This window comes from Nelumbo nucifera, chromosome 5 (genome assembly GCF_055504915.1).
Source record: "Nelumbo nucifera cultivar China Antique chromosome 5, China Antique-T2T, whole genome shotgun sequence".
NCBI classification, from domain to species: Eukaryota; Viridiplantae; Streptophyta; class Magnoliopsida; order Proteales; family Nelumbonaceae; genus Nelumbo; species Nelumbo nucifera.
The window spans coordinates 58,135,657-58,162,469 of NC_142653.1; the positions used below are offsets into that span (position 1 = coordinate 58,135,657).

A 26,813-nucleotide genomic window follows, 5' to 3' on the forward strand; every position below is an offset into this window, starting at 1 on the left:
TGGATGGTATTGGTACACTATTCATGAATTTACCATGGTTTAGTGCTATTGTTCATAAGTTTTAATGGATTATATTTTCTTCTTTTCCAATTCATAGAATGGTAATATGTTATAAACTTGATCTATAAAAAATATCCTTATTAGTCAATATATATAAGAAACTAACAATAAAGGGTTTCTTTATAACAAACCAAATTCGTTTAATTATTTTGGCATTGCCTGTCGTTTTACTGTCATTGAACCAAAACCAGAGCATCTGTACTTTATCTTTGCCAAGTGTCCAAAAAATGCAAAAATTTTCTGCTGGTCTAATTAACAAAGGACACACACAGCATATTCAAAAGGAACCTACGCTTGTTTACAATGAGGGCATGTGAGGGGCGTATTCAATAAGTGTAAGAAATATAAAAACAAGATGTGGTGACGATTTCAACCAGGGTAAATCTTGGAAATATGAAATCTAAGAAATATAGAAGACGACGATGTAATGAATGAACCCCCCAACCCTAAACAGGTCTTCGCTTCCCCATCGTCCAATGGCGCTCCCATTCTTCGATACACCCAAGCCCCGCCAAACTTCAATTTCAAATCCTTCTGTTCATTTGCAGATTTCTATTTCTCGAGGAAAACCCTAGGAAGTGCAGCAAGCCAAGCACCTCGGCGTTTTCGCAGTAGAGGAAGCATGAGCTGGCGAGGGGCGAAGATTATTTTATCCCACTCACTCGCCACTGTTGCCTCTCTCAAATCCGACACTAGTCTCCGGCCAAAGTTTTTGATGGTATCCTGTCTCCCTTCATTTAATAATTCCCGCGTAAATTTCCTTAACAGCAGTAGTAGAGGCATCAGTAGCTCTTCACAAGATGACCTTGATGGACTGATTGATCCTAATTTCTCACTTCCGGACAATGGACTTTATTTGGCTCCGGAGAAGCCTAGGGAAGAAACATCAGTTTCTACGGAAGATTTTGCCTTTTTGCATGATACAGTTTTGGAGTGTGATGCATCGAGGAAGAGTTTAGATTCGGGTAAGTTCTCTGATGAGGCCATAATGATATCAAGGGAGATCAACAATAATGGGGATAACCTAGGAGACAAAACCCATAGATTTCTTAGGCAATTCCGGGGAAAATTGAATAATTCTTTGGTTATTGAGGTGTTGAGGCTTGTAAATAGTCCTGACTTGGGTGTTAAGTTTTTCATCTGGGCTGGTCGCCAGATTGGCTATAGTCATTCTATGTCAGTTTACAATGCCCTGCTGGATACATTCAGGTTTGATAAGAATAGTAGGGTCCCAGAACGTTTTCTGCGAGAAATCAGAGATGATGACAAAGAAACCCTTGGGAACTTGCTGAATGTTTTGATCAGAAAGTGCTGCAGAAATGGGTTTTGGAATGCAGCACTGGAGGAGCTCGGGAGACTTAAGGATTTTGGTTATAAACCATCAAAGTCTACGTATAATGCTCTAGTCCAGGTCCTGCTCAAGGCAGATCGATTAGATAGTGCTTGTCTACTTTATAGGGAGATGTCTGACTTAGGTTTTAATATGGATTTGTTCACCCTAGGTTGCTTTGCTCATCAGCTCTGCAAAGCAGGTAGGTGGAGAGAAGCTCTTGGGATCATTGAAAAAGAAGAATTTGTACCTGATACTATTATCTACACAAATATGATTAGTGGGTTATGTGCAGCTTCCCTTTTTGAGGAAGCTATGGACTTATTGCATCGAATGAGGTCTAATTCTTGTATTCCAAATGTGATAACTTACAGAACTTTGCTCACTGGGTGTTTGAGAAAAGGACAGCTGGGTAGGTGTAAGAGAATTCTTAGTATGATGATTACAGAGGCTTGTTATCCAAGTCGTTCGATATTTAATTCTCTTGTTCATGCTTATTGCAGATCAGGAGATTATGCTTATGCGTATAAGTTGCTCAAGAAGATGGTAGATTGTCATTTCCAGCCAGGTTATGTGGTTTACAATATCTTAATTGGTGGTATTTGTGGAAATGAGGAACTACCTATGTCAGAGATGTTGGAACTAGCTGAAAAAGTGTATGCTGAAATGCTTGATGCAGGGATAGTATTAAATAAGATAAATGTTGGCCATTTTGCTCGGTGTCTTTGCGGGTTTGGAAAATTTGATAAGGCATTTTCAGTTATCCGTGAAATGATGACTAAGGGCTTCATACCTGACACTAGTACTTACTCAAAGGTGATTGATTTTCTCTGCCAGGCATCCAAATTTGAGAAGGCCTTCCTTTTATTTCAAGAAATGAGACAGAATAAGGTTGTCCCTGATGTCTTTACTTACACAATTTTAATTGACAGTTTCTGTAAAGCTGGTCTTATTGAACAATCTCAAAAATGGTTTGATGAAATGGTAAGTGTTGGCTGTGCTCCCAACGTGGTAACTTATACTGCTCTTATACATTCTTATCTTAAAGCAAAAAGGGTATCCAATGCAAATGAGCTATTTGAGAGGATGCTATCAGAGGGTTGCACTCCAAATGTTGTTACATACACAGTTTTAATTGATGGTCACTGTAAGGTTGGAGATATTGAGAAGGCTTGTCAGATTTATTCCAGAATAAGAGGAAATTCGAATACCCAAGATGTTGATATGTATTTTAAAGGTGACGGTAGTAATCTCACTGAGCCAAATGTTTTTACCTATGGAGCTTTGATAGATGGTTTGTGCAAAGCTCACAAGGTACATGAGGCTAGTGAATTACTAGATGCAATGTCAGTGGTGGGTTGTGAGCCAAACCAAATTGTATATGATGCTCTTATTGATGGCTTTTGCAAGGTTGGGAAACTAGATGAAGCTCAAGAAGTTTTTACAAAGATGTCTGAACATGGGTATAATCCAAGTGTGTATACATACAATTCTTTGATTGATAGGTTGTTTAAGGATAAAAGACTTGATCTTGCTCTCAAAGTCTTATCTAAGATGCTAGAAAATAATTGTCCCCCAAATGTGGTTACCTACACAGAGATGATTGATGGACTCTGTAAAGTAGGAAAGACTGATGAAGCTTACAAGCTTTTGATGTTGATGGAAGAGAAGGGTTGTCATCCAAATGTTGTTACTTATACTGCGATGATAGATGGTTTGGGAAAAGTTGGTAAAATTGATATGTGCCTTGAACTCTTAAGACAAATGAATATAAATGGTTGTGCTCCAAATTTTATCACATACAGGGTGCTGATAAACCACTGTTGTGCAGCTGGCCTTCTGGATGAATCTCACAAACTTCTTGAGGAGATGAAACAGACTTATTGGCCAAGATATGTGCTGGGATATCATAAAGTCATTGAAGGTTTCAGCAGAGACTTTCTTATCTCCATTGACCTCCTAGATGAGATTGTGGAATATGATAATGTGCCAATTATTCCAACTTACAGAATTCTGATTGATAGTTTTTGTAAGGCTGGAAGGCTGGATGTGGCATTGGAGTTGCATAGGGAGATTTTGACATCTTCAGTCTTATCTGCTGCTGACAAAAATATTTATTCTACTTTGATTGAGAGCCTCTCCATGGCATGTAAGGTTGAGAAAGCTTTCGAATTATATGGAGACATGGCCAGGAGAGGTTACATTCCAGAGTTAACTGTCTTTCTTTACCTTATCAAAGGTCTCATCAAGGTTAACAAATGGGATGAAGCTCTTCAACTTTTGGATAGCATATGCCACATGGTCTGTCTCTCACCTGCACAATATTTTACTATTAGTAGCATTTGTCACAGTATTTTACAAATATTACAAATATTACAAATCAAACCGCAAAATGCAGTTAACCGAACCGATCGGTTTGGATTTTTTGAAAAACCGAAGGACCGGTTCAGTTTTTTGTTAACCTACAAAAAAACCGGTGGTTAACCGAACCAACTGGTATATATATTTATATGTATATTTTATATATATTTTTAATATATGTCACATATTTTCTATATATTATATATAAATATATGTTCATTATATATATAAATATATACTTATAATTTATTTATAATAATCTATTTATAAGTATATTATATATTATATATTTTTAAAATATTTATAATATATTATATATCATTTATTATTTATAATATAATATTATACATGTATTTATATAATAGATATTATAAATATAAAAAACCGAAGAACTGAACCGGTCAAGAACCGAAACTGGCGGACTGGTTAACCAGTGGTATCGGTTCAGTTTCAGTTTGGAGGAATGAAAAAACCAGTACCACTGGTTCGGTTTTCAAAATATACCCATGGTTCGGTTAACCGAACTGTGGACACCCCTAACAAATATGGATGCTTTTTGTGCATTGAACTTTACCAATTATGGTACTGATAAAAAAAAAAACAACCACCAAGTAGGATGCCTTGTGTGTAGGGCTGTCAATGGTCTGTCAACCCAATAGACCAGATATGATCCAACCCTATTTCATAGGGTCTTGGTCTGTGTTTTTTCCCCAATTATTAATAAGGTGAATTTTGTGTCTGCATTTTGAGTTCCAATTACAAAAGGCTCAGAATTGGCTTTACTTGTTCCAACCCAATTAAGACCTGAAGTAATTTTGTAAATATACATACATATCTATTACTATTAAAGCAGATACCCCGTGTACAGGAGAGTTGGATTTACTTGTTCCAACCCAATTAAGACCTGAACTCATTATGTAAATACACATGCATATCTATTACTATTAAAGCAGATACCCCATTTACAGGAGAATGCATGCAGAAAATCTATTACTATATAAAGCAGACCTCTTATCTTTTGTGTTCACTATATACCTCATGCAACTCATGCACCTTTCTGCTTGTGTATATATATGTATATTAGCACATGATAAAGATACCTCCCAACATTTTGTATATCATTCTCATGGTTTATCTATATCAATTTCACACGGCATGTCCAAAATTTGAGATTTACCAATTAGTGTGCCTTAAGGTGTCTAGGACTGTCAGTTGTTTTGGTAAGCTCAACAGATCCACACTGATCCAGTCATATTTGTTACATAGGGTCTGGACTTTATTTTAGTCCTGATTATTAATAATGTTAACTCTGGGCCTGTATTTTGAATTCTGACCATAATAGGCTTGAAATTGGGTTTCCCTTTTCTGACCCAATTATGACCTGTACTGATGTAAATATATATACATATCCATTACTATATAAAACAGATCTTTTATCTTTTCTGTCCATTATTAATACAACATGAAACAGGCATGTCTGTTATCACATGAAATGAGACCTTTAAACATTTTATGTATGTTTTATTATGGTTTATCTATAATAATTTCGTATAAAATGTCTAAATTTGTATTTTATTGATGACATATAAGATACAAGAAAATTGGCAGATTTGTAGTCAAATTACCAGACTAAAAGCTTGTTAGTTAAAAGTTAAAATTGGGTCTTATAGGGTCATATCCACTAAGCCCAATTAATGACATGGTTGGTTCTGCATCTATTGCTTACAGACCATAAAGGGTCTGGGTGTTTTCTTATGAGGTTGGGACCAAGGCTACCTTGACCTGGCCTTTGACAGCCTTACTTGTGTCTTTCTTGGTCTAATTTATTGTGCAGAATGTTATTTCTTAGTTTGATTCTTGTGCTTAAAGAATCAATTTCATTGGGGAATCAATCTCATTTTTTTTAAACTATATTTACTTGGATCAGGAAATCAGTTGGCATTCTAGGGAAGATTCTGCTTGTAGAGATAGTTGACTTCTCTTCTCGTTGTTTCCATATTCATGGGCATCTAATGAGGTGTTTGACAAATAAGTATCGTTGGTTCCAGCTTCATACCTGATGGATGATGCAGCATTTCATACGTGAAGGTACAATTAGATTCTTACCCCAACAAAGAAACACACATAAATGTAGCAATACATGCCCCAAAAAAGATAACAATTGGTTTATGCAAAGTTCAGAAGTTGCTGGACCAGTATCCCATTCCTGTGTCTTGATTGGAGGACTAGAATTCAGAGGGAAGTGGATTTTGCATTTCTTCCCCAAATTATTTAAGCCACACATTCAGGTAAGTTATTTTCTAGCTTGTTCAATTGCAAAAGCTTTAGAAATTCGAATCCAACTTTTGGTCCATGAAGTTGATAGTTCCTATTCTGTCCAGGGTAGCCTGATGTCTGTCACTCCCAGTACTTGTTTCATCTTCTTTTGCAGGAGTTTAATTTAAACATTTATTGGAGTGAGAGAGTTTAATTTGGATACTAAAACATTTAGTTGATAGAGAACTGAGGGCAAGATGAACTTGGGAAAGCTTTGTTGGATTTTAAACTTCTCTTTTTTCCTTTGGTTCTGACCAGACTAACAAGTTTCTGGTTCAAATGTTGTTAAATGTTTTCAAGTTCTGTTGGAAGTGAATGGTTTTCACAGAATGCAATAAATGACATACTGGCAATTTGTTTCAGCTGTATATGTTTTTTTTTGAAAGGTAAACTAAAGCTTTATTAGAAACAACATGCAAATATTACATCAGCTCCCAAGCCACACTAGGCTTGGCTGGGAGAACTGAACAGCTTACAGATTACAGACTCCAGATGGAGTGTGTTCTCAACAATTCAGAAACATTCAGATTCTTAAACTCAGCATTCACAGAGACCCGAGAGATCAATTTGCAAACAGCAAGGTGAATAAGCCCCTCTGAATTCTTCACTTTGTTACAGAAAATCCTATTGTTTCTTTTTCAGCCCTGATGGACCAAAGGACAGCAGCAGGATCAGCTTTCCACACAATCTTTCCTTTCTTCTTCAGACCTTGAACATTCCAGCAGCACGGAAACTCCTTAACCAACTTTGGTATTACCCAACTCAGCCCTGCAGCCTTGAAGAAATGATCCCATATCTTAGAGGTAACAGTACAGTGGAGACTTAGATGGTCTGTGGTTTCAGGTACAAGACCACAGAGACCACAGGACTGATCCTGAATCTGCAATCCCCTTCTCTCCAAGTTTGACCTTGTCAGACACTTGTCCAAACTCATTGCCCAGACCAGGAAATTCACTTTTGGTGGGGAGATAGGATTCCAAACCTTCTGCCAGGGGAAATCTGAACTACCAGATCTGCTTAACTTAGAGGCTAAAGATCTAACTGTGAAGCATCCGTCACTATTCCATTTCCAAAGCCACTCATCTTCCTTGCTACAGACAATTTCCTGTCTCTATAACAGATTCAGTAACTCCACTACTTCACCTAACTCCCAATCAAACAGATCTCTTCAGGGATACCTTGTTGGTTCTATATGTTTGTTAGGTGCAGAAATATGCTCCCCATCCTTATTTGTTTTGTTTCAGACTGCTGTACTTTTTTTCTCTGTCACAGTCGATAGGGGTATTTTTGTCATTGTATCTTTATTTTCTGAAGTAATATAAAAGCCAATGAAGGGGGTGTTAGAACCAATTCATTCTACTCTCTCTTTCTCTCATTCCTTCTTCTTTCCCTCTCTTCTTCTACTTCTCTTCTTCTTTCTTCTTCTGTTCTTCTCTTGAACAGATCTCAAACTAACCTAGGACAACTGCAGCTGTGTTTCAAGTTGGTACCAGAGTAGGTAATGCAGGAGCTGAAGAATCAAATATGGAATTTTCTTAATTTTTTTTTGTATTTTTTTGTATATTTGGACAGTATGGGTATTTTCGTCATTTTAACTAGTCATGTGTGGGGCCTGGGCTATAACATCTTGTTCTTCTAGCTTAGTAGTGCTTGCCTTTCAATTTTCAGTTTATTTGCATTAGTAGATAGAAAGTTATTGTGTTTCTTGATGCATAAGACAAAGAGTGGCACTTTTTGTAATTATGGTGAACAGTATTCCGGCCCACACAAGTCGCTCTATAAATAGATTTATTCTCTTCCTTTTGAAGTTAATGAATGAATGAAGATTTCTTAAGAGCTCTCTTGCTGTATGGAGTGATTCCTACAATGGGTGTTCACTTCCGGGCCACACAAGTCACTCTATAAATAGATTTATTCTCTTCCTTTTGAAGCTAATGAATGAATGAAGATTTCTTAAGAGCTCTCTTGCTGTATGGAGTGATTCCTACAATGAGTGTTCACTATGAAGCATAATGTAGATGGATCAGTTGAAAAATATAAAGCTTGCTTTGTTGCAAAGGGGTGTACACACAAACCTATGGCATTGATTACTTTGAGACCTTTGCACTAGTTGCTAAAATGAATACTACCCGTGTTCTGTTTTCTCCGGTTGCAAACTTTTCATGGCCCATGTTTCAAATGGATGTCAAGAACACTTTCCCCAATGGTGATTTATGGGAGGAAGTGTATATGGAGTTGCCCCCTAGTTTTTATGATGCAGATGCAGGCAAGAAAGTTTGCAAACTCAAGAAGGCATTGTATGGTTTAAAGCAATCTCCAAGAGCATGGTTTGATAGGTTTAGATTTGTCTTGGAGAAATTTGGGTATATGTAGGTTCACTCAGACCACACACTTTTTATCAAGAGGGGTGGTTCCTCTCTAATACTTTTGCTGTATATATAGATATAAATGATATTGTGGTAACAAGTAGTGATGTTGACAAGATTAATTCTCTCAAGCAATTACACAAAGAGTTTGAGGTGAAAGATTTGGGTCATCTTCGATATTTTTTGGGAGTTGAGGTGGCTAGATCTAAACATGGTATTTTCATTTCTTAAAGGAAATATGCCCTTGACCTTTTGGAGGAAACAATGGAATTGGGAGTTGAACCTGCGGATACTCCTATTGAATTGCATCATTAGATAAGTGCAGAAGAAGGCGAACCTCTTGATGACAAAGATATAGAAGTTTCTGTCTGACTCGGCCTGACATTTCTTATGTTGTCAGTGTTGTTAGTCAATACATGCACTTTCCAAGAACCACTCATTTGTTGGCTGTTGAGTGGTTCATAGCATATCTCAAGAAGTGTCTAGGTCGTGTAATACTCTTCAAGAATAATGGTAATATGAAGTTTGAGGTGTACATTGAATCTGGTTTCATGGCGAACTAAGAAACAAAATGTAGTAGTTTGTTCAAGTGCTGAAGTAGGATACAAATCTATGGCTCATGAAGTGGTAGAAGTTCTATGGCTGAGATTAGAGGTGTAAATCGGTCCGGGCCGCCCGCGGCCCGGCCCAACACGATGGTCCATGCCGTGCTGGGCCTGGGGTTTGAAGTCCACGGGCTGGCACGACACAACACGATCAAGGGGGCCATGTCGCCTGAGGCCCGTGTGCCGGCACGACCCAGCTTGTGGCCTGGCCTGGCATGGCCCAAAACGGCCCATATATACTATTTATATATATATACATAATATTTATATATTTTATATATTTATATATAATAATATATTTTATATATTTATATATAATAATATATTAATAAAATAATTTTTTTTTCAATTTTATTATACTAATTTATTTAATTATTGTATATATAAGCAATTGTATACATCAAAATTCATATAAAATTAAAATTTTAATTTTTTTTAAATAAATAAGCAAAAATAGCTTTGGCCCGGTCCATGATCCGACTTGGGCCAAGACTTGGCCCACGGGCCAGCCCGGCCCGCGGCACGGCATGGCACGGGCCCGCCTAGGCCTGGGCCATGGGCTGTGCTGGGCTGACCCCCAAAATTTCCACCTAGGAGGACGACACGGCCTGTGGCGGCCCGTGGGACAGCACGACACAACCCACCTTTAGGGCAAGCTGCCCATGGGCCGTGCCCCACTTTACACTTCTAGCTCAGATCTTTACTTGTGACAATCAAGCTTCTATTAGTATTGCCCATAACCCAATACAACATGATAGGACGAAGCACATTGAGGTGGATCGATACTTTATTAGGGAGAGAGTAGCCTCCCAAGAAGTGTGCTTGCCATATATTGCCTTTGATATACAATTTGCTGATCTCTTCACCAAGGTAGTCCCTAAAGTCAGGATGGAAACAGATTTACGCAAGTTGGGAATGCTCAATATCTATTCCCAACTTGTGGGGGAGTGTAGAGATGGAAACAGGGATACCTAGTTGGTTCTGTGTTTGTTAGGTGTAGAAATATGCTCCCCATCCTTGTTTGTTTTGTTATAGACTGCTGTACTTTTTTTCTCTCTATCACATTTAACAAGGGTATTTTTGTCATTGTATCTTCTTTTTCTCAAGTACTATAAAAGCTAATGAAGGGGGTGGCAGAACCAATTCATTCTGCTCTCTCTTTCGCTCATTCCTTCTACTTCTCTTCTTCTTTCTTCTTTTCTTCTCTTGAACAGATCTCAAACTAACCTAGGACTGCTGCAGTTGTGTTTCAAGTCTTTCTATAGCTGTGCTTTTTCTTTTTTCACATCCTCTTGTTGTATTCATGCATGTTTTTTATTAATGAAATCAATTGTGTTGCTGATTAAAAAAAATTGTGACTATCATACACGGGTTCGCAAAGAATGGTTGGGATGTTGGAGTATCTAGTAGGGCTTCTAGTGCCTCACCATGGAAAGCGATTCACAAACTCCTTTCACTGCTCTTAGTCATGTTAGGATTGATCTCAATTCAGGTAATAAAATCAATTTTTGGGAAGATGTGTGGGTGGATGATTGTGAGCATTGAAAAATGTCTCACTTGGGCTGATTTGGAGTTGCCACCCATCAAACAAGTGAAATGGAGGTGATGGGATCTCCGGAATTACATTAAAAATCAATTTTCATTTAATAGTGACTCCAAACTCAAGGCATTGACTAAACCAATTATTTGATAGACTATTTATTAATTTTGTTCTATTATTTATTTTATTTTCATCATTCTCTCTTTCCTACCTTTGCATTTTTATTATTATCATATTTATTACTCATATTATTTATTTATTTATATATTTTATTTACTATTTCCTCTCTCATTCTCTTCTTTTCTTGTTTTTTTTTACAAGAGAAAAACTACCTAATTCCCAAAGCTAAACATGGCAGAAAATTCATGTGCTAACATGGCAAAAAATTGATGTTCTATAAAGCGGAGAAATTAATGATTCATAATGTGCTAACATGGCAGAAAATTCTTGTACTCGATTAATAAACGAGTCGAGCTCGAATATATATATATATATATATATATATATATATATATATATAAAATAAAATTATATATATAATAAAAATGTTATAATTCTTTATTTTTTAAATATCAAACAAAAATTATTTTTACATATAATTTTTTACTTTTATAAAACATTTTTTTCTCATTGAGTTTGTGCTGAGCCAAGCTCGAGCTTACGAGTTGTTGACTTGAGCTAAGCTTGAGCTCGAGCCTTGTAGTACCTTGGCGAGTTGAGCTCGAACCTCGTACTATTCGGTTTTGCTCAGCTCAAATCCACCCCTAATCGAAACACTACCCCTCTAGATTTTCCTGATCTGGGCCCAGTTGGGCGATTTGACCCCTCTAGTTGATCCATGATGCCTAAAAACCACCCTATCAAATTTCAGTCAAAATACCCTTGTTTGCCCACTAATATAAAAATATTCCATTTAGACCAATCTCATTGGCTTGCATACTCAAACCCATCATGCACCCTTAAGGCCTCAAATCCATCTCCACCCTTCATGTCTTTAACCTAAAATCCTCACCGTTCAATGGATATCTCGATTTCACACCTTAAACCCAAATGATAAAACTACCCCCAAAATTATCTAAATTATCGGATTGCTCCTAAAGTTTCCTAAAATTACGAAATTTCCCTTGTACCCTATTATAAAACCCAACCTAAGTTTTGCATTAAACCTAATTCAAAAATATCTACTGTTCATTATTCCCTTCCTCTCGACGTAGTGGCGGAGTGGTGGTGAAACTCTTTCCCCGATCTCTCCCTCATTTTTCTCTCATTTATTCTCTCTCTCTCTCTCTACCTCTTTCTTTAACTCTATTATTTTCTTTATGTTCTTCCTGGTTTTGCTACCATTGTTTTTCTCGACTGCCACTGTAACAATCATATGTGGTGATCTACTCTCTTTTCTCATTCTCCTTCCACTCCCTCTCTCTCTCTCTCGTTATTTAAACCCACATCACCATATTCTCTATCCTCCATCGATCTTCCCATTTTTCCCCTTTGATCACTCTTCTCTCTCTTTTGCTCTCTCTCTCTCTCTCAGTGTTTTAAAAGCGCAAGGCGCAAGAGTCAATTTGCACCCGAGGCACAAGGCGCAAGGTGCAAAAATAAAAAGAAAACTAAAAAATAAAAAAATGTAAAAAAAATCAATAAAATGACAAAATATTCAATAAAATGCAAAAAATCAAAAAATTATAAAACATAATATTAACAAAAATATAAACTTATATTTTAAAAAACCTATTATCTAAAATTAAAATACATAAACTTAACATGTAAAGCATATTCAAATGACAATTTAAAAATAAAACCAAACATATAAAACATTTTCAAGCATATAAAACCCAAAATCTCTTTTTTCCTCAATTACATTACTTAAAGTAGCTAATGTGACATATTACAATCCTAATCCTAGAAATATAACAATACAAAAAATAAGAATAATAGTGTAGCATTCCCTAGTCACAGGGGCTGAGATATTAGATCCTTCTAGGAGTCAGATTTCGGCTTTGGAAATCAAGTGGCTGTTTTTCTCTTGTAAAAAAAGAAGAAAAGAAAAGAATGTGAGAGGAAATAATAAAAAAAATATATAAATAAATGCAATAAAATAATAAGAATAATTAATATGATAATGATAAAAATGCAAAGGTGGGAAGGAGAGAATGATGAAAAGAAAATAAATAGTAGAATAAAATTAATAAATAGTAAGTCAAATAAATGGAAAAAAACAAATAAAAATATGTAATAATAGATAATGATGATAAATAGTAAAATAAATTAAAAAAATGAAATGAAAAAGTGGTGGTATTCGTAAGGATAAATAAACAATTGGTAATAGTAGATAAAATAAATAAATAAAATATAAATAAGCATATAATAACATCCATAATTAGGAAGACAAGTTTGTTGGTATCGATTAAGAATTCTGTAGCTTTGATTGTGTATTTGAGATTATGCTTGTGTTTGCCTCGGAAACCCCATGTGGGCCCCACCTGTTAGAAATGGGAGAGGGGTGTCTAACTCCTTCCCTCATACAACTCTTATCTAGATTGGTTTATCCGGTGCCTTGGGTTTGGAGTCACTATTAAATGGAAATGAATTTTAATGTAATTCTGGAAGGTCCCATCACCTCCATTTCACATGATTGGTGGGTGGCAACTCCAAATCAGATCAAATGAGTTGTTTTCCGATACTCACAGTGACTCTTCTTTAAAGACCTTGTTCCCCTCAAGTTATTCCCTCTCCTCCCTTAAAGTTAAACTGGTTGCTGATTTAATAACCCCTTCTCCCTCCCAGTTTGGTTTTGCTTGGAATTTGGCTCTTTGCAGAAATGAGTGGGATTCAGAGCTAGGTTTGGTGTCTTCTCTTCAGCTGCTTGAAGGGGTGTTTTTTGACACTACTAAACAAGATACTAGGCTCTGGACTCCTCATCCCTCTAGAGCTTTCAGTTGTGCTTCTTTCTTTGAAACCTTGTCTTCTCCTGTACAACCTGGGGTACCTTTCCCAGTCCAAGAAGTTTGGTGTTGCCTTATTTGGGAGGTCTACCATGGTGCAATACTGCAATCAACACCTGTGATCTGATGCAGTGGAAGAGGCCTGGCTAGTGCCTTTCACCTAGTTGGTGCTGTTTGTGTGAGTCAAGTGGTGAAACTGCTTTTCATATTTTTGTCTCCTGTCCTGTTGCTAGCTGTATTTGGGATTGGTTCTTTTCTCTCTTTGGATGCAGGTGAGACGCCCCAGTAAGCTTGGAGAGGTTGTTTGAATCCTCCACTTTCAGATGGCCAAAAAGAAGAGGCAGAACACTATGGAGATGCACACAGGCAGCAATGCTGCGGGTGTTATGGGTGGAAAGAAATCTGAGAATTTTTGAAGAGAAGAAAGGTGCAAGGAAATGCTAATAGAAGAGATTATGATAAAGGTGATCTCGTGGGTAAAATCTTTGGGAATATTCTTAGATTTTACTGTGGATGGCATAATCAGGAATTGGACGTCAGTAGCATCCTCTACATCAGCAAAGAAGAAGGTTTAAGGAATTGGGACCCCCCTGATTCTGTCTTCCTGAAATTAAACTTTGATGAAAGTAGCTTTGGTAACCCGGGAGTGTCTGGAATTGGAGGGGTGATAAGAAATGACAAGGGGATTGTGGTGGGGTTGTATTTGGGCCCTATTGGATTGGGAGATTCCATTACAGCTGAGCTAAAGGCAGTGGTTTCTGGGATACAAAAAGCTATGGAATTGGTAGTGAGGAAGCTAGTTGTGGAAAGTGACTCCAAAGTGGTTAGAAGCTGGCTAAATCAGAATGAAAAGACTCCCTGGTTCTTTAGAAATGAAACCAAGAAGTTTAAAAAGCCTATCCAAGTACATGCAGTAATTAATTCAGTGGATTCCAAGAGTGGCAAATGGTTTTGTAGACCAGCTAGTGAAACAAGTGGCTGACATGGGACATTGTTTTTGGGTTCAGTTGTAAGGCTGAGAAGTCAAAAGTTGGTTGGAAAATTTCAAATACTAGTGGGGTAGCCGAGGCTACTCATTATCTGTACTATTTCCTAATTTTCCTAATGAAGTTCCTTCTTGTTCCCATCTAGGGAATCTAAGATCATCAAATTGGGATTTCTTCTCCATTCCTTAAGGTATTCTTCCAGAACCTCTATATGTGTTGTTGTGAACTGAGATCACTCTAGCAAGTCTCTGGCATCAAGTTTCATAGTTGTAATCTGGATCTTTGGATTATCATTATCCACCCCAAATAATATCCAATAGTATTCTTCAATTCCTGACCACTCACCATTAGAAAGAATCAGCTACCAATCACCAGTCAATGTTGCAGGAACACAGAGGAGCAAAACTTCTTAGCACTTCAAATTACAAACACCAAAACTGTCTAAAAGCATATGCTACCAGAACTAGCGTTTCTATTGATAGGAGCTTGTGCCTACTGTACAGCATGCTGAGAGTCTGGGCCTCAGCAATTGGTGGTCACAATTTCAGCAGTGTGTGACATACTTGCAGTGAGCAGTCCCAGGTCTGAAGAGAGCTCTGATACCAACTTGTGATTGGTTTGAGAGAAAGAAGGGAATAAAGGAGAAAGAAGAAAAGGAAAAAGAAGAGAGAAGTGGTAAGAGAGGCAGAACTGTTGGTTCTGGCTCTTCCATTAACATTTATAATAACATAGCTACCCTCTATTAGTATGAGGCAGAATTGCATTTCAAGTGGCTCCTCTCAACATAACTAAACACATTCAGTTAATCTTCCCAGAAAAGTGAACCTATTAAACAAGTTATTCTTTTGGTAGGAACCAAATATTTGAATTGCTAAAATTCTTTTATGTTAAGCTAGCCTAACAAAATTTTTGACAAGCCTACTAAAATGCTCTGTATTAGCTTAAATCATTATGTCATTTTCAGCATTCAATGGAGAGATCTGCTCATACTCTAATTCTTCAGAAAATTGGAATCTCTAATTCTTCAGAAAATTGGAATCTCTAATTTTTTTGTTCATTTTGTATTACAGGTTCTGTTAAGGAAGCAACTTGAAAGGAGCCTTATTGCTTTATTAATGTGGCTTGTTTTTTTTTTTTTTTTTTCAATAAACTTGGTGAGCTCAAATTCTTAGCCTTCTCATTAAATTTTGGTGAATCTATATAAAGATATCAATTAATTGGCATGGTCTGTTTTTTGTGTCCAAGGATTTTGTTTGAGGTGGGCATCTCATTCTTTAAATTTTCTTTCCTTCAGGTGACCATTCTTTCGTTTGCAAATGTTTTTGGAAATGGGTTTCAAGTTTCCATTTGGGCTTCCTTCTCTGGGGAACAGTGTACTTAGTGGAATATCAGAGTGAATTGTAATTGTGGGGTTCTGGCCTTCAATGGTAGAGTTTATTTTTTGGTTTTAGTAGTGGCAATACTGGAGTTGTTTAGTGATTTTCCTCAGTGGGGTTTCATTCTATTTTTGTTTGCTCTTCTTTGATCGTGAAACACTGCACCTACCTGTGATCCAAATGACTTTCAGAAGGGTGAATGAATCAATTCAATAGGATGGTGTCAAATAGTAATGGGATTAATGGTTCAGCTTCCAAGTAGGTTATTATGTTGATACTGCCATTTAGAGCTCTGAAAGGGATGATAGCAAGATCTTGGGTCATGCAGATCAGCTGAGATGGCTTGATCATTTTCATATTTTGCTCAATGCCACAATATTGATAGAGCTCTCAAATTTGCAATAGTTGGAGTTGCTTGATCGCAGCTTTGACATGATAATGGGCCTAGTTTGAGTTGTGTTTTGGTGATTGGAAATCAACCTTTTGCTTAACATCTATAGCAATTTATTTGATGGAGATACATTTGAACTCTGGTCATTGCTGAAATTGATGGAAGACCAGTTTGTTTGTCATCTAATGAAAGCAGTTTGAAAAGATAGTCACTAAAGGTGTCTAGCTGAAGAAACATGGTTTCATCTAACAGACACGTGAGAATTCACCAATGAAAGATTTGTCAAATTAATAGGTTAGGGAATGAAAGCAGGTTCTGATGTTTGAACCTGTTGGACTTCGAGCCATGGCACACAGGCTCCCAGAGGAGAACTAACAAACCCCACATTTATCCAGAAATTAGCCCCACAAAAGGAAGCGGAGAAAGGTTTAATGAATTTGGAGTTGATGGTTCATCAGCAACGGCCCTTTGACCACGCTTGATGTTATGATGAATCACGTATCTTTGAATCTTGTGGTGCAGGTGCCAGAAGTTGAGGTGAGAATTTGTCCCCCAATTCCCTTTATCCCTTTTTCTATAAGAGCTTTAATCACTCTTCAAATTGGTTTTCTGCTTTGTCAAATGACATAATTTATGATTTGAAGGTTTCTTGATTAACAGATAAAGTATTTGGTTGCAGAGGCTGTATAGCGGAGACACTGTTCATAATTGGTTGCAGTTTTAGAGCAAATCTCCTTGTACAAACACAAATATCCGTAGAAGTGTGATGCTTTTGGTCTTGTATCCATATTATATTGAGTAATATGTTTAGGATTTCTGGAATAATATTACTGCTGATTGTAAAATCTTTCTGTCGGATTTTCATCAGTTGTTTGCTATTCCCGTTCTTTGTATACTGATAAAAAAATCATGTCGTCTTTTACAGCTATAAGATTGACAAGAAAATTCATTGTAACTTCTTGTCAAGTTAAAATTGGTTAGAGTTATGGTTTCTTTATGCTTGGCCAAAGCAGTTCTTTTATGATCTAGTTGCCCTTTTTATTTTCCCTTCATTTGGCTATACAACTGGGGGTGGCCCGTCCACCAAACCCATAGCCCCCCAACCCTGGGCAACGGGGTTTGATCCAAGTCTGCTACATCTAGCCAGAGACACCTACTGAGACGCTACATCTAGCCAGAGACACCTATTGAGACGCCATCAGTTGGTATTGTTTGGTTATAGATATTCATGATATTAGACTCCCTTAATTTGACAAGGAGCTATTGCTTGCTATGGTGCCTGGATATGAATATCAAGTCAACACAGAACATGGACACGAGAGCTTAATGTGGTTTCCACATCTTCTGCCAAAGGTTCAAACTTCAAAAATTTCCCTACTTCCCATTATTTTATGTATTGTCTATCTGAAAATCGATATGCATTTGGAGATATGGTATCCATACGTTGAACCTTGCTTTAAATTCTTCTATTACGAAACCAAAGTTGGTGTAACTACACCTTTGTAACCGCCAAAAAATTTACTTGATCCTCCAACCGACTGGGTCCAAAACCTTTTAATTCCAGATATACTGAAGAACTAATGCAGATTAGATTTTATAAACGTCTTTCCCTCTTCAGCTTCTTTGTCTCACAGATTCTTCAACTCCCTAATCCAATAAAGTTTATGCTTTCACCTCAAAATCTGGTCCTCACAAGTCGCACCCAATTCACTCTTGAACCAGATACACCTAGCAACAGCACAACCAAACAAAGCATGCTCCATTTCATTTTCTTTGTTACAACATCTACACAGAACAAGTTGATTTTTGGTTCTAGTTTTGTTTCCCATAAAAGATTTCAATGAAGTTTTGATAACCTATTGGTATTCTCATTCTATCTTGGATGAGATAGAATTGTTTCCTAGTGGCTGAACCCAAGGGGGTGAGTTGGGTTCTTCAACCAAATTTTGATTAAGGTGTCTATATCAATGAATGAGTTTGAGATAGTGTAAGTGTTTTTTTTTTCCGATAATTGAAAATATTTCATTAAACAAAAGGAATAAGATTTTACAAGAATCCCTTGGAGAGGCACGAGATGCAGCCTCCCCTAACCGTTACAAGAGATCATTAATAAAACTATAACGCTGCTCAGAATAAATGGTCGCTAGTAGACCCCTGTTTAGCAAGATGATCCGCCAAAGCACTTACCTCCCTACCCGCCCACTGATATCTATGTATTATGTGCCTTGTTAAACATTTAGCTTTTTTGATGAGATCCCTATAACTCCAAACAACTGATTCTGGATTTAACAGCTAGCCCACAGTCACCTTAGAATCCCCTTCAATCAATAGGTTCTCCACTCCTAGTTGATTAGCAATCTGAATTCCCTGTACTGTAGCCAATATCTCAGCTCTTGTAGAGTGCTTTATCCCTATTGGGCCTGAGAATAGGGATATGAGGTTGCCATTTTCATTCCTTAGTACTCTCCAATGCCAGACGGTCCTGGGTTACCCTGGTTGCTTCCGTCAAAATTCAGTTTAAAAAAGCCTTCTGGGGGAGTTACCCAAAGTGTAGTGGCTCTGGTTTCTCTTATCGAAGTATGTGCAACTGTGGCCCAATTTCTCTAGATGTCATCAAATGAAAAAGAGCTGAAAGAAGCCAATGATTTCAACCAATGGATAGTCTTGATTAAGATACATTCGTTCATTTCTGTAAAGGACCTCTCTTTATCTTGGAAAATTCTAACGTTTCTTTCTTCTCAAATTGTCCATTCTGAAACATCTCCACATACTTCTTCCTCTTTTTGTTAGGCAAACAAAAGTAGTTGGTGCAAATAATGGTTTTACCTATGTTGGTTGATTCCACCTACATCCAAACAAAACAAACATTCCAATTCCAAAGAGCTGTAACAAACCAGTAAGTGGTAACAATCCTCATTATGAAAATTGCACAGTACGCACCAGTTTGGGGACAAACAAATAAAAGGCTATTTCTTTTGTAAGTTATCCAAAGTATTAATCTTACCAAGGTACACTTCCTGCAAAAAACAAAAAATTTTGGGGGGCACAGGCTTTGTCCAAACTTCTTTCATTGGGAAAGACTCAAAAGAAGTGCTCAAACAAAGGGATTTAAAAAAGGATGCACAAGTGAAAGAACCTTTTGGGATAGGAGCCCACACCCTTTTTTTAGGAGAAGAGGGGTCCAAGCAAATACTCTCTAGAATGGTTAGAAGTTTAGTAACACAAGCCAACTCCTCCTTCCTTAGAGGTTGATTACCCACCCAAATGTCTTCCCAAAAAAGAATCAAATTTCTAGAGAAAGTATCATACTTTACAAATTTAAGGAACTTTGGGAGGACGCCATGTATTGCCTTCTACGGTGTTGTTTGGGTAGCCTGATGAGATACCCCAACATCCCAATCAGAGACAAAACAACCATGAATACTAAGCACAACCCTATGCCACAAACTCTCTTTCTAGAGGCCATCTTCATAGTCACTTTCCCAATAAAGCTTCATTTTTTAAGACCAAATTTCCTAATCCAAGACCCCTGCCTCTTTACTATGCTAAATTGTCTCTCAATTAGCTAAGTGATCATTTTTCTTCTCATTTGGTTCCCAAAGAAAATCTGTCATCATTTTTTCTAATTTCCTAGCCTCCCTATGGGGGATCCTAAACATAGAGAGATATTAGAATGGTATATTGGCAAGTGTAGCCTTAATCAAAGTTACCCTTCCATAGTGATATAATTCGTTTTCCAAGTTACCAATTTTTTCAAATTTCTCAACAACTGTGTACCAAAATCTGCTTTCCCTAAAATTGCCATCCAAAGGTAAACCCAAATAAGTCAAGGGCCAAGAAGAAATAGAGCAGTCCAAAGAGTTAGCAATAGACTCAACTTCATTGTCATCCAGATTGACCCCTACTACACAACTTTTTTCAATGTTCATTTTTAGATTAGAAAATCTCTCAAAGCATAATATTAGATCCTTAAGATTTAATTTCCCACTCTTCTTGGCTCGCTTCCCTCACAAAAAATGATAATGTCATCTGCAAACTGAAGATGAGTTACAAACATTATTCCTTCCGATCTTCCAACCACCTATTACCCCTCCCTATATGCTTTTGATATTAATCTACTCAACACATCCACCACCAAAATAAAAAGAAAAGGAGGAGGATTACCCTATCTCAATCATTTGTAGGGTAGAAAGAAATCCTTTACCACTCCATTCACTAGCACAGAGTAAGGAACCGAAGTGAAGCAACCAATCATCCATAAGCACCATCTCTCCCTAAACCCACAAGTCCTAAGTATCTCCAAGAGAAAACTCGATTCCATCATATCTTATGCCTTCTCAAGGTACAACTTGCAAGCAAAGCCTAGGCTCCCTGATTTCCTCATATCCTCTACACACTCATTTGCTAATTAGGATTTGATCGGTTATCTGCCTACCTTGTATGAAGGCTCGTTGAACTTGACTAATGATAGATGGTAAGACCACTTTGATCCTTAAGGATACAACCTTTGCCAAGATTTTATAGATGCTTGTCACCAAACTAATGGGCCTATAGTCTTTTGGGTGTTTAGCATCAATCTTTTCGGAATGAGAGCTAAAAAAGTGGCATTTATTTCAGGGCTAATCACATGTCTCTCTTCAAACTCCATGAAAACCTCAACCAGATCCTCCTTAATTATTCTCCAATAATCTTGACAAAAAGCCTTGGTAAAACCATTTGGGCTTAGTGCCTTTGGTCTATCCAAAGAGAATGCTGCTTGTTTGATATCTTCTTCTTCAAAGTTCCTTTCTAGCCAACTTGAAATGCTTTCGTCTAGCCTTGGCCACTCTAATCCTTCCAGCCTAGCTTCTCTCTAATGTTTAGAGGTCCTTTCATCCTTGACTTGAAGTGATCCACAAAAATCCTTTCTATCTCTTTTTGAAAGGAGAAGATTTCTCTATCAATTTCTTGGTCACATGATTTTTTCTCCCTCTCCCATTGGCCAAAACATGAAAATATTTGGTATTCCCATCACCTTCCTTGATCCATCTAGGCCTTGGCTTTTGCCTCCAAGAGATTTCCTCTCTATAGAGCAGTTCTTCCAATTCTTTTTTTAGTTTCCATCTTGACTCTCTCTCCTATTCATTCATTGTTCTTTGGGCTTCCTTTTCATCCAAAGCCTCAATGCTTGAAAGTAAATTGGATTTGTACTCCTCTATTCTCCCAAACTGATCTCTGTTCCACTCTTTTATTTTGGTCCTCAACATTTTCAGTTTTTTTTTAGAACCACACTCCTTTCCATTTTACACCCCTCAATTCCTCACTCCACCATTCCCCAACCTTGTTTACAAAATGTAGGTGTATTAACCACATGTTCTCAAATCTAAAAGGCCTAAGCCCACCACCTAACCGTTCCTGTATAATAGGGCAGTGATCAGAAGTGACTCTAGGTAAGGCTTTTGTCACCAAACCCCTCCAAAGATTTTCCCACACTGGATTAAAAAGAAAACGGTCCAGCTTTGAGCAGGTTGGGTTTTCTTGGAAGTTAGTCCAAGTAAAGATGGCTTGAAGTAATGGGAATTTCCTTTAGTTTACAAAGATCGACTAAGTCATTGAAATTCTTCATACTGGTTGTAATTGTTTGTTGGGGGTTATTTTATTCCTTTATAAATAATTACATTAAAATCCCCACCCAAACACCAAGGGCCCTCCCATAATACTTTTATTGCATATAGCTCATCCTAGAACTCATTTATCTCTCTGTAGTTGTTGGGCTCATACACATTTGTTAGCACCCACACAGAGCCATCCTCTAGGTTCCTAAATTTTAGAGAAATTGATAAATTGCCTATTAATTCCTCCAAACTTCACCACATCCTCTTTCTAGAAAATGACTAGCCCCCTCGAGGCACCCCAAGCATAAGTCCATATCACTTCTCTAATCTTCCAAACACTTCTTTCCCACCTTTTATCTAACTCCGATAACTTAGTTTCCTGAAGCATTACAATGTTGGGCTTTTCTCTTCTCAACAAATCCTTTATTAGCCTTCTTTTTCTAGCACTTCCAAGCCCCCTCACATTCCAACTAACTATTTTCATTGGCAACACATATAGAAGACCCACTTCAGTCACTCTCCCCCACTACTCTGAACCCTTCATTCTCTCCCCTCTCCCACTAAATTCAATGTCCCCCTCAATATCCAAAATTAATTGCTCCACTTTTGATCTTTTTGTTTTTTTCTTTCCCTTCTTTTCCTTCATTGTCCTCAAGGGCTCTTCACCTACTGCTACCTTTTCACCCCCTTTCTCAAATCCAGAAGGAATCAATTTCTCAGTATTTGTATCCAAAGAATCCTCTTTTTGTTTATATTCCTCCAACAACATACAAATTTGGTCCCAAATCCTTTCTAGCTCCTCTTCCTTTCTCCTTTTCAGATCTAGAACTCTCTCATCTTCTCCCAATTGAAGACCTTCACCCTTTCTACTACTGGCTATTTTTTCTAGTTGGGAATCCAGAGCACCTGTTTTAGGGAAAGAACCCAAGTTAGTATCTAAAACTGAATGAACAAGCATACTTGGCTCCACAAGAGCTGAAAGGAGGAGGTCAGAAAGTGAAGTTCCAATGTTGTGAGTGTGGGCAAAATCCATTCCTTGTGTTTTACTGATCTGTAGAGGTGTACCATGTTTAGCCAACTCTTTGTCAAACTTACAAGTAGAATCAACCTTTGATAGATTGTTCCTAGTTGGAGTCTCTATACAAAACTGCAAAGGAAGGTCCTACCCCTCAAAACCGATAGACATTTCTGATTGAACTCTATTGGGGGACTTGTTTGCAGGAAGAGAGGGAACCTGTGCGGCCTCCAAGTTTATTGGCCACATTTCCTCTTCCTAGCAGCTAAGAGAGGGAATGAAAAGCTCTCCATTTGAACAGGGTTCGGAATAATTGCTCCAAACTGGCTTTCACCCACAATCAACTGTGATTTTCTAATCCTGTCACCAATGGGCTCACACGTCTCCTCTTCCAAGAAGAGTTATTTAGTATTTAAACTTCCCTCCTCGAGTGGATCCTTGGGAGCCTGCAACTCTTGTTAGGGACTGCCTAACTCAGGGACTCTTTCGAGGGAGCCTGCCTCCTGAACGAGAGAGAGAGAGAGAGAGAGAGAGAGAGAGAGATAGAGAGAGAGAGATTGTCTTCCCAAATCCCTAATCCCCTCCTAGCTTCCTTTCTATATTTATATATTGCTGTTACAATTCTGTTATACCTGCCTCTCCACTTGTCCAATTTGTTAGTTAGTTTGTTATAGTTGTTAGCCGTTAGTTACATTCTTTAAAGACTGACGTGACCTTTTCTTGTACACCTGTATTCCCTTTATTTGTGTCTCAATAGTCCCTCCTCCCTTGAAAGCGACCTTGCCCTCAAGGTCAAGATGTTGAAATCTATTCTATAAATCCAAGTAAGGTTCCCAAGTTGCATCTTCAATTGGGAGACCTGACCATACCACCAATGCCTTTGGTTCGATGTGATTCCCTTTGCGTATCCACCTGAAATCTGTTCCTTAGGTTCTTGGAAGATCACTGAGAACTTCTGAAGTAGCTACTGTAGTTGTGTGCGGTCTTCTTCGGATCTGCTTCCTTGGGCTAGAATGGAGCCGTTCCCGTGGGTGTCTATCTGCATTAAAACGATGTGGGTTGGATTTGCTGCCTATTTCCTTAGGGAGGAGAGACTAATGGGTCATGAACCTTTGGACAGTTGCCCTTGAATATGCACCTGTGAGCTGCCCACTTGAAAATCCATGGTGAGACGTGCCCAATCACATATCATGGGCCCTAGTTGCCTTAACCATTGGACTCTAAGAACTACATCTGCTCCACTGATTTCTAGGGGGTGCAGATCTACCTCGAACTCATGTCCTTGTATCTTCATCTTTAATTCTATGCACGTACTGTCACACACCAGGTTGCTCCCATTAGCTATGTGCACCTGGAAGGCTGTACATGGTTGGACCGGAATCCCTAGTTGTCTGACCAATGTTTGGGTAATGAAATTGAGAGTGCTGCCACTGTCTATCAGAACTGACACATGGCACCTTTGTACTAGTCCGGTTACTCTCATAGTTTGAGAAGAAGCAAGACCAGTCAAGGCTTGCAGGGATACTTCTGGGTATTCCTTTGTCCATTGCCCCCATTCTTGGTTGTCCATTGGCTCTTCAATGTTTGTTGATTGCTCGACATATTCGGTTTCAGGTTGAAGGAAGAAAACTTGAGGGATCTTACAGCGATGGTCCGGCTCGAATTTGTCTCCACATGCATAACAAAAGCCCTTTTCCCGTCGGGCTTGCATCTCAGCCCAGGTTAACCTCTTGGCTAAGCCGAGGCCTGAACCAGAGTTGGCATCCTTGCCTGTGATTCCTACTCTTGATCTGGGCTCCGGTTTACCCGAGATACCTGGTTCTGGGTTCGGTATACTTGGTATGATCGCAGCTCCCAGAGGTTGATTAATCCTTCTTGCCCGATTCAGTTTGTCTTCATGTAGTTGAGCTAATGCTGCTACTTCAAGAATGGTGGTGGGCTGCATGGATTTTACCTCCAACTGCAATTCTTCCCTAAGTCCACCAACAAAATTGCCAACAAGCGCGTTTTCTGGCCAACCTTGCATGCGCACAGCTAATCTTTCAAACGCCATCTGATAATCTTGGACGGAGCCGGTTTGTCGTAGCTTAGCGAGGCTTTCATCATAGTTCTCAAAGGCTGAGATTCCAAATTGCATGGTTAACGCGTCGGTGAAGTCTGCCCATGTGGCTCTTGGGTGCCGTCGCCGGTACCACTGGTACCAGACGATCAGGTCCCTATGTGTCGTGGTAATCGAAGTATCTTTCTGTTCGTAGAAGCCAGGATGTGGAATCTCCCCCTACGAAGATGGGAAACTCGATTCTTGTTGTTCTTGATCCGCTTCGATGACTAGTGTCATTGCACTCTTCCTGATTCGGTGCAGGTGGTGCCTGTGCCAGTCGTTCAAACAAGGATGCGAAGCTTTCTTTGATTTCTTTGACGTCAGCCGATATTCTTTGCATTTATCCTTCCATGTTGTCGACTCTGTTCTCCATTGCGGATGACCTTGTGCTTGGCATCTTGGCTCTGATACCAACTTGTTAGGGACTGCCTAACTTAGGGACTCTTTCGAGGGAGCCTGCCTCCTGAGAGAGAGAGAGAGAGAGAGATTGTATTCCCAAATCCATAATTCCCTCCTAGCTTCCTTTCTTTATTTATATACCATTGTTACAATTCTGTTATACCCGCTTCTCCACTTGTCCAGTTTATTAGTTAGTTTGTTCTAGTGGTTGGTTGTTAGTTACATTCTTTAAAGGCTGGCGTGACCTTTTTCTTGTACACTTGTATTCCTTTTATTTGTGTCTCAACAACTCCACACTACTGATGCTTGTTGCATCATCGGATTTTGTCTCATAGTCAGAATTCTCCTCTTTTGAAACTATTTGGTCTTACATCTCTGGTTCATTATGTTGCAAATATCTAGGGTCTCGTCTCTCAGGTGACAATTGAAGAGACTTCTCCACTGATACCCATTTCATCGAGCTGTTAACAGAGTAGCCACAAGAAGCCACAATAGAGACCTGCACTGAGTAAGAGGAAGGTAGACATTTGCCTTCGTCTAGAAGAGGTCCTGCCCCAGTCACGTGCTTGTTTAAAGGGGCACATGCTTCTTTATTAAAATGTAATGGGCCAGACTTAGAGGCGCACTACTGCCTTTTAATGACAGGAGAAAATTAGGCCCAGATGATTTAGGCCAACAAAACTCACATGACAGGTCACATGAGGTTTTAAGTGGGACTTCCCCTCCAACTGGTTCACAGGTTCAGCGGGCAATTCAACTCCTAATCTTGATAGAGAGCCCTTAGTCAGACCTTGTTATTTTCCTTTTAAGGAAGCAAAATTCAAATTAAAAGGGCCTGATCTTTTAGCATCTGAAGCAACTACTTGAGAAAAAGAGCAACCCTTCTTTAGACTTGGAACTTGTGTCTCACGGCTTTGACTCTCTAGCCTGCTCACATCTTTTTTTCTGTTCCTCCACTGCTTGTCTATTTTCGTGAAAGATTCAGAAGCATTTTGGGTAACCAATCCTGAGTTGCCAGCTAAAGTCCTGATTTCCACCTGCTCATCTTCTTCCCGGCGAGTTTCCTTCCACATATTAGCTTCAAAGGAGGAAGACAGCCATACTGGAATGAATAATCCTTCGACCCTAACCAACACTCTTCTTGGAATGTCCTTAGGTCTTACTCCACTCAGAAGTATGGCAACTGATCGAAGATAATCCCAGAACTCCCCTGCCAACTGAGTTCAACATAAGGCCGCAATAGAATATGCTACTTCATGATTCCATAGATGGAATGGCAACCCAACAAGGCGTACTATTACTTTATCCTCAATGGAGAAAGATTTTGAACAAGATGGTGGTGTCCATTTGAATATTGTAAAAGACCCCAAACTGTCTCGAATATTTATAATTGTGATTTCCATCTTGTTATCACAGAAATCAATCACA

General features: G+C 38.4%; 1 protein-coding gene across 4 annotated transcripts; it reads left to right on the forward strand.

Annotated features, from left to right (window-relative positions):
- Window positions 1-407: 407 nt before the first annotated feature.
- Window positions 408-17,291, forward strand: LOC104596838 (Tetratricopeptide repeat (TPR)-like superfamily protein). 4 transcript variants are annotated; one of them, XM_010258155.3, is made up of 6 exons: window positions 408-3,691; window positions 5,679-5,839; window positions 5,933-6,039; window positions 15,580-15,663; window positions 15,804-16,813; window positions 16,937-17,291. In XM_010258155.3, the coding sequence occupies exons 1-2, from the start codon at window positions 488-490 to the stop codon at window positions 5,724-5,726; spliced, it is 3,252 nt and encodes a 1,083-aa protein (XP_010256457.1). In that variant the 5' UTR covers window positions 408-487; the 3' UTR covers window positions 5,727-5,839; window positions 5,933-6,039; window positions 15,580-15,663; window positions 15,804-16,813; window positions 16,937-17,291. The 4 variants fall into 4 exon arrangements, with proteins under 4 accessions (XP_010256457.1, XP_019053240.1, XP_088744918.1 ...); XM_019197695.2 differs by having other exon boundaries at window positions 16,956-17,291; XM_088888792.1 differs by lacking the exons at window positions 15,580-15,663; window positions 16,937-17,291 and having other exon boundaries at window positions 15,804-15,935.
- The last annotated feature ends 9,522 nt before the right edge of the window (window positions 17,292-26,813 follow it).

Bases quoted from the DNA above. Each gene is read 5' to 3' on its own strand.
- LOC104596838 (XM_010258155.3), top strand. From the start codon at position 488: ATGAATGAACCCCCCAACCCTAAACAGGTCTTCGCTTCCCCATCGTCC. The intron at 3,692-5,678 runs GTCTGTCTCTCA...TACTTGGATCAG, and splicing joins TGGATAGCATATGCCACATG to GAAATCAGTTGGCATTCTAG.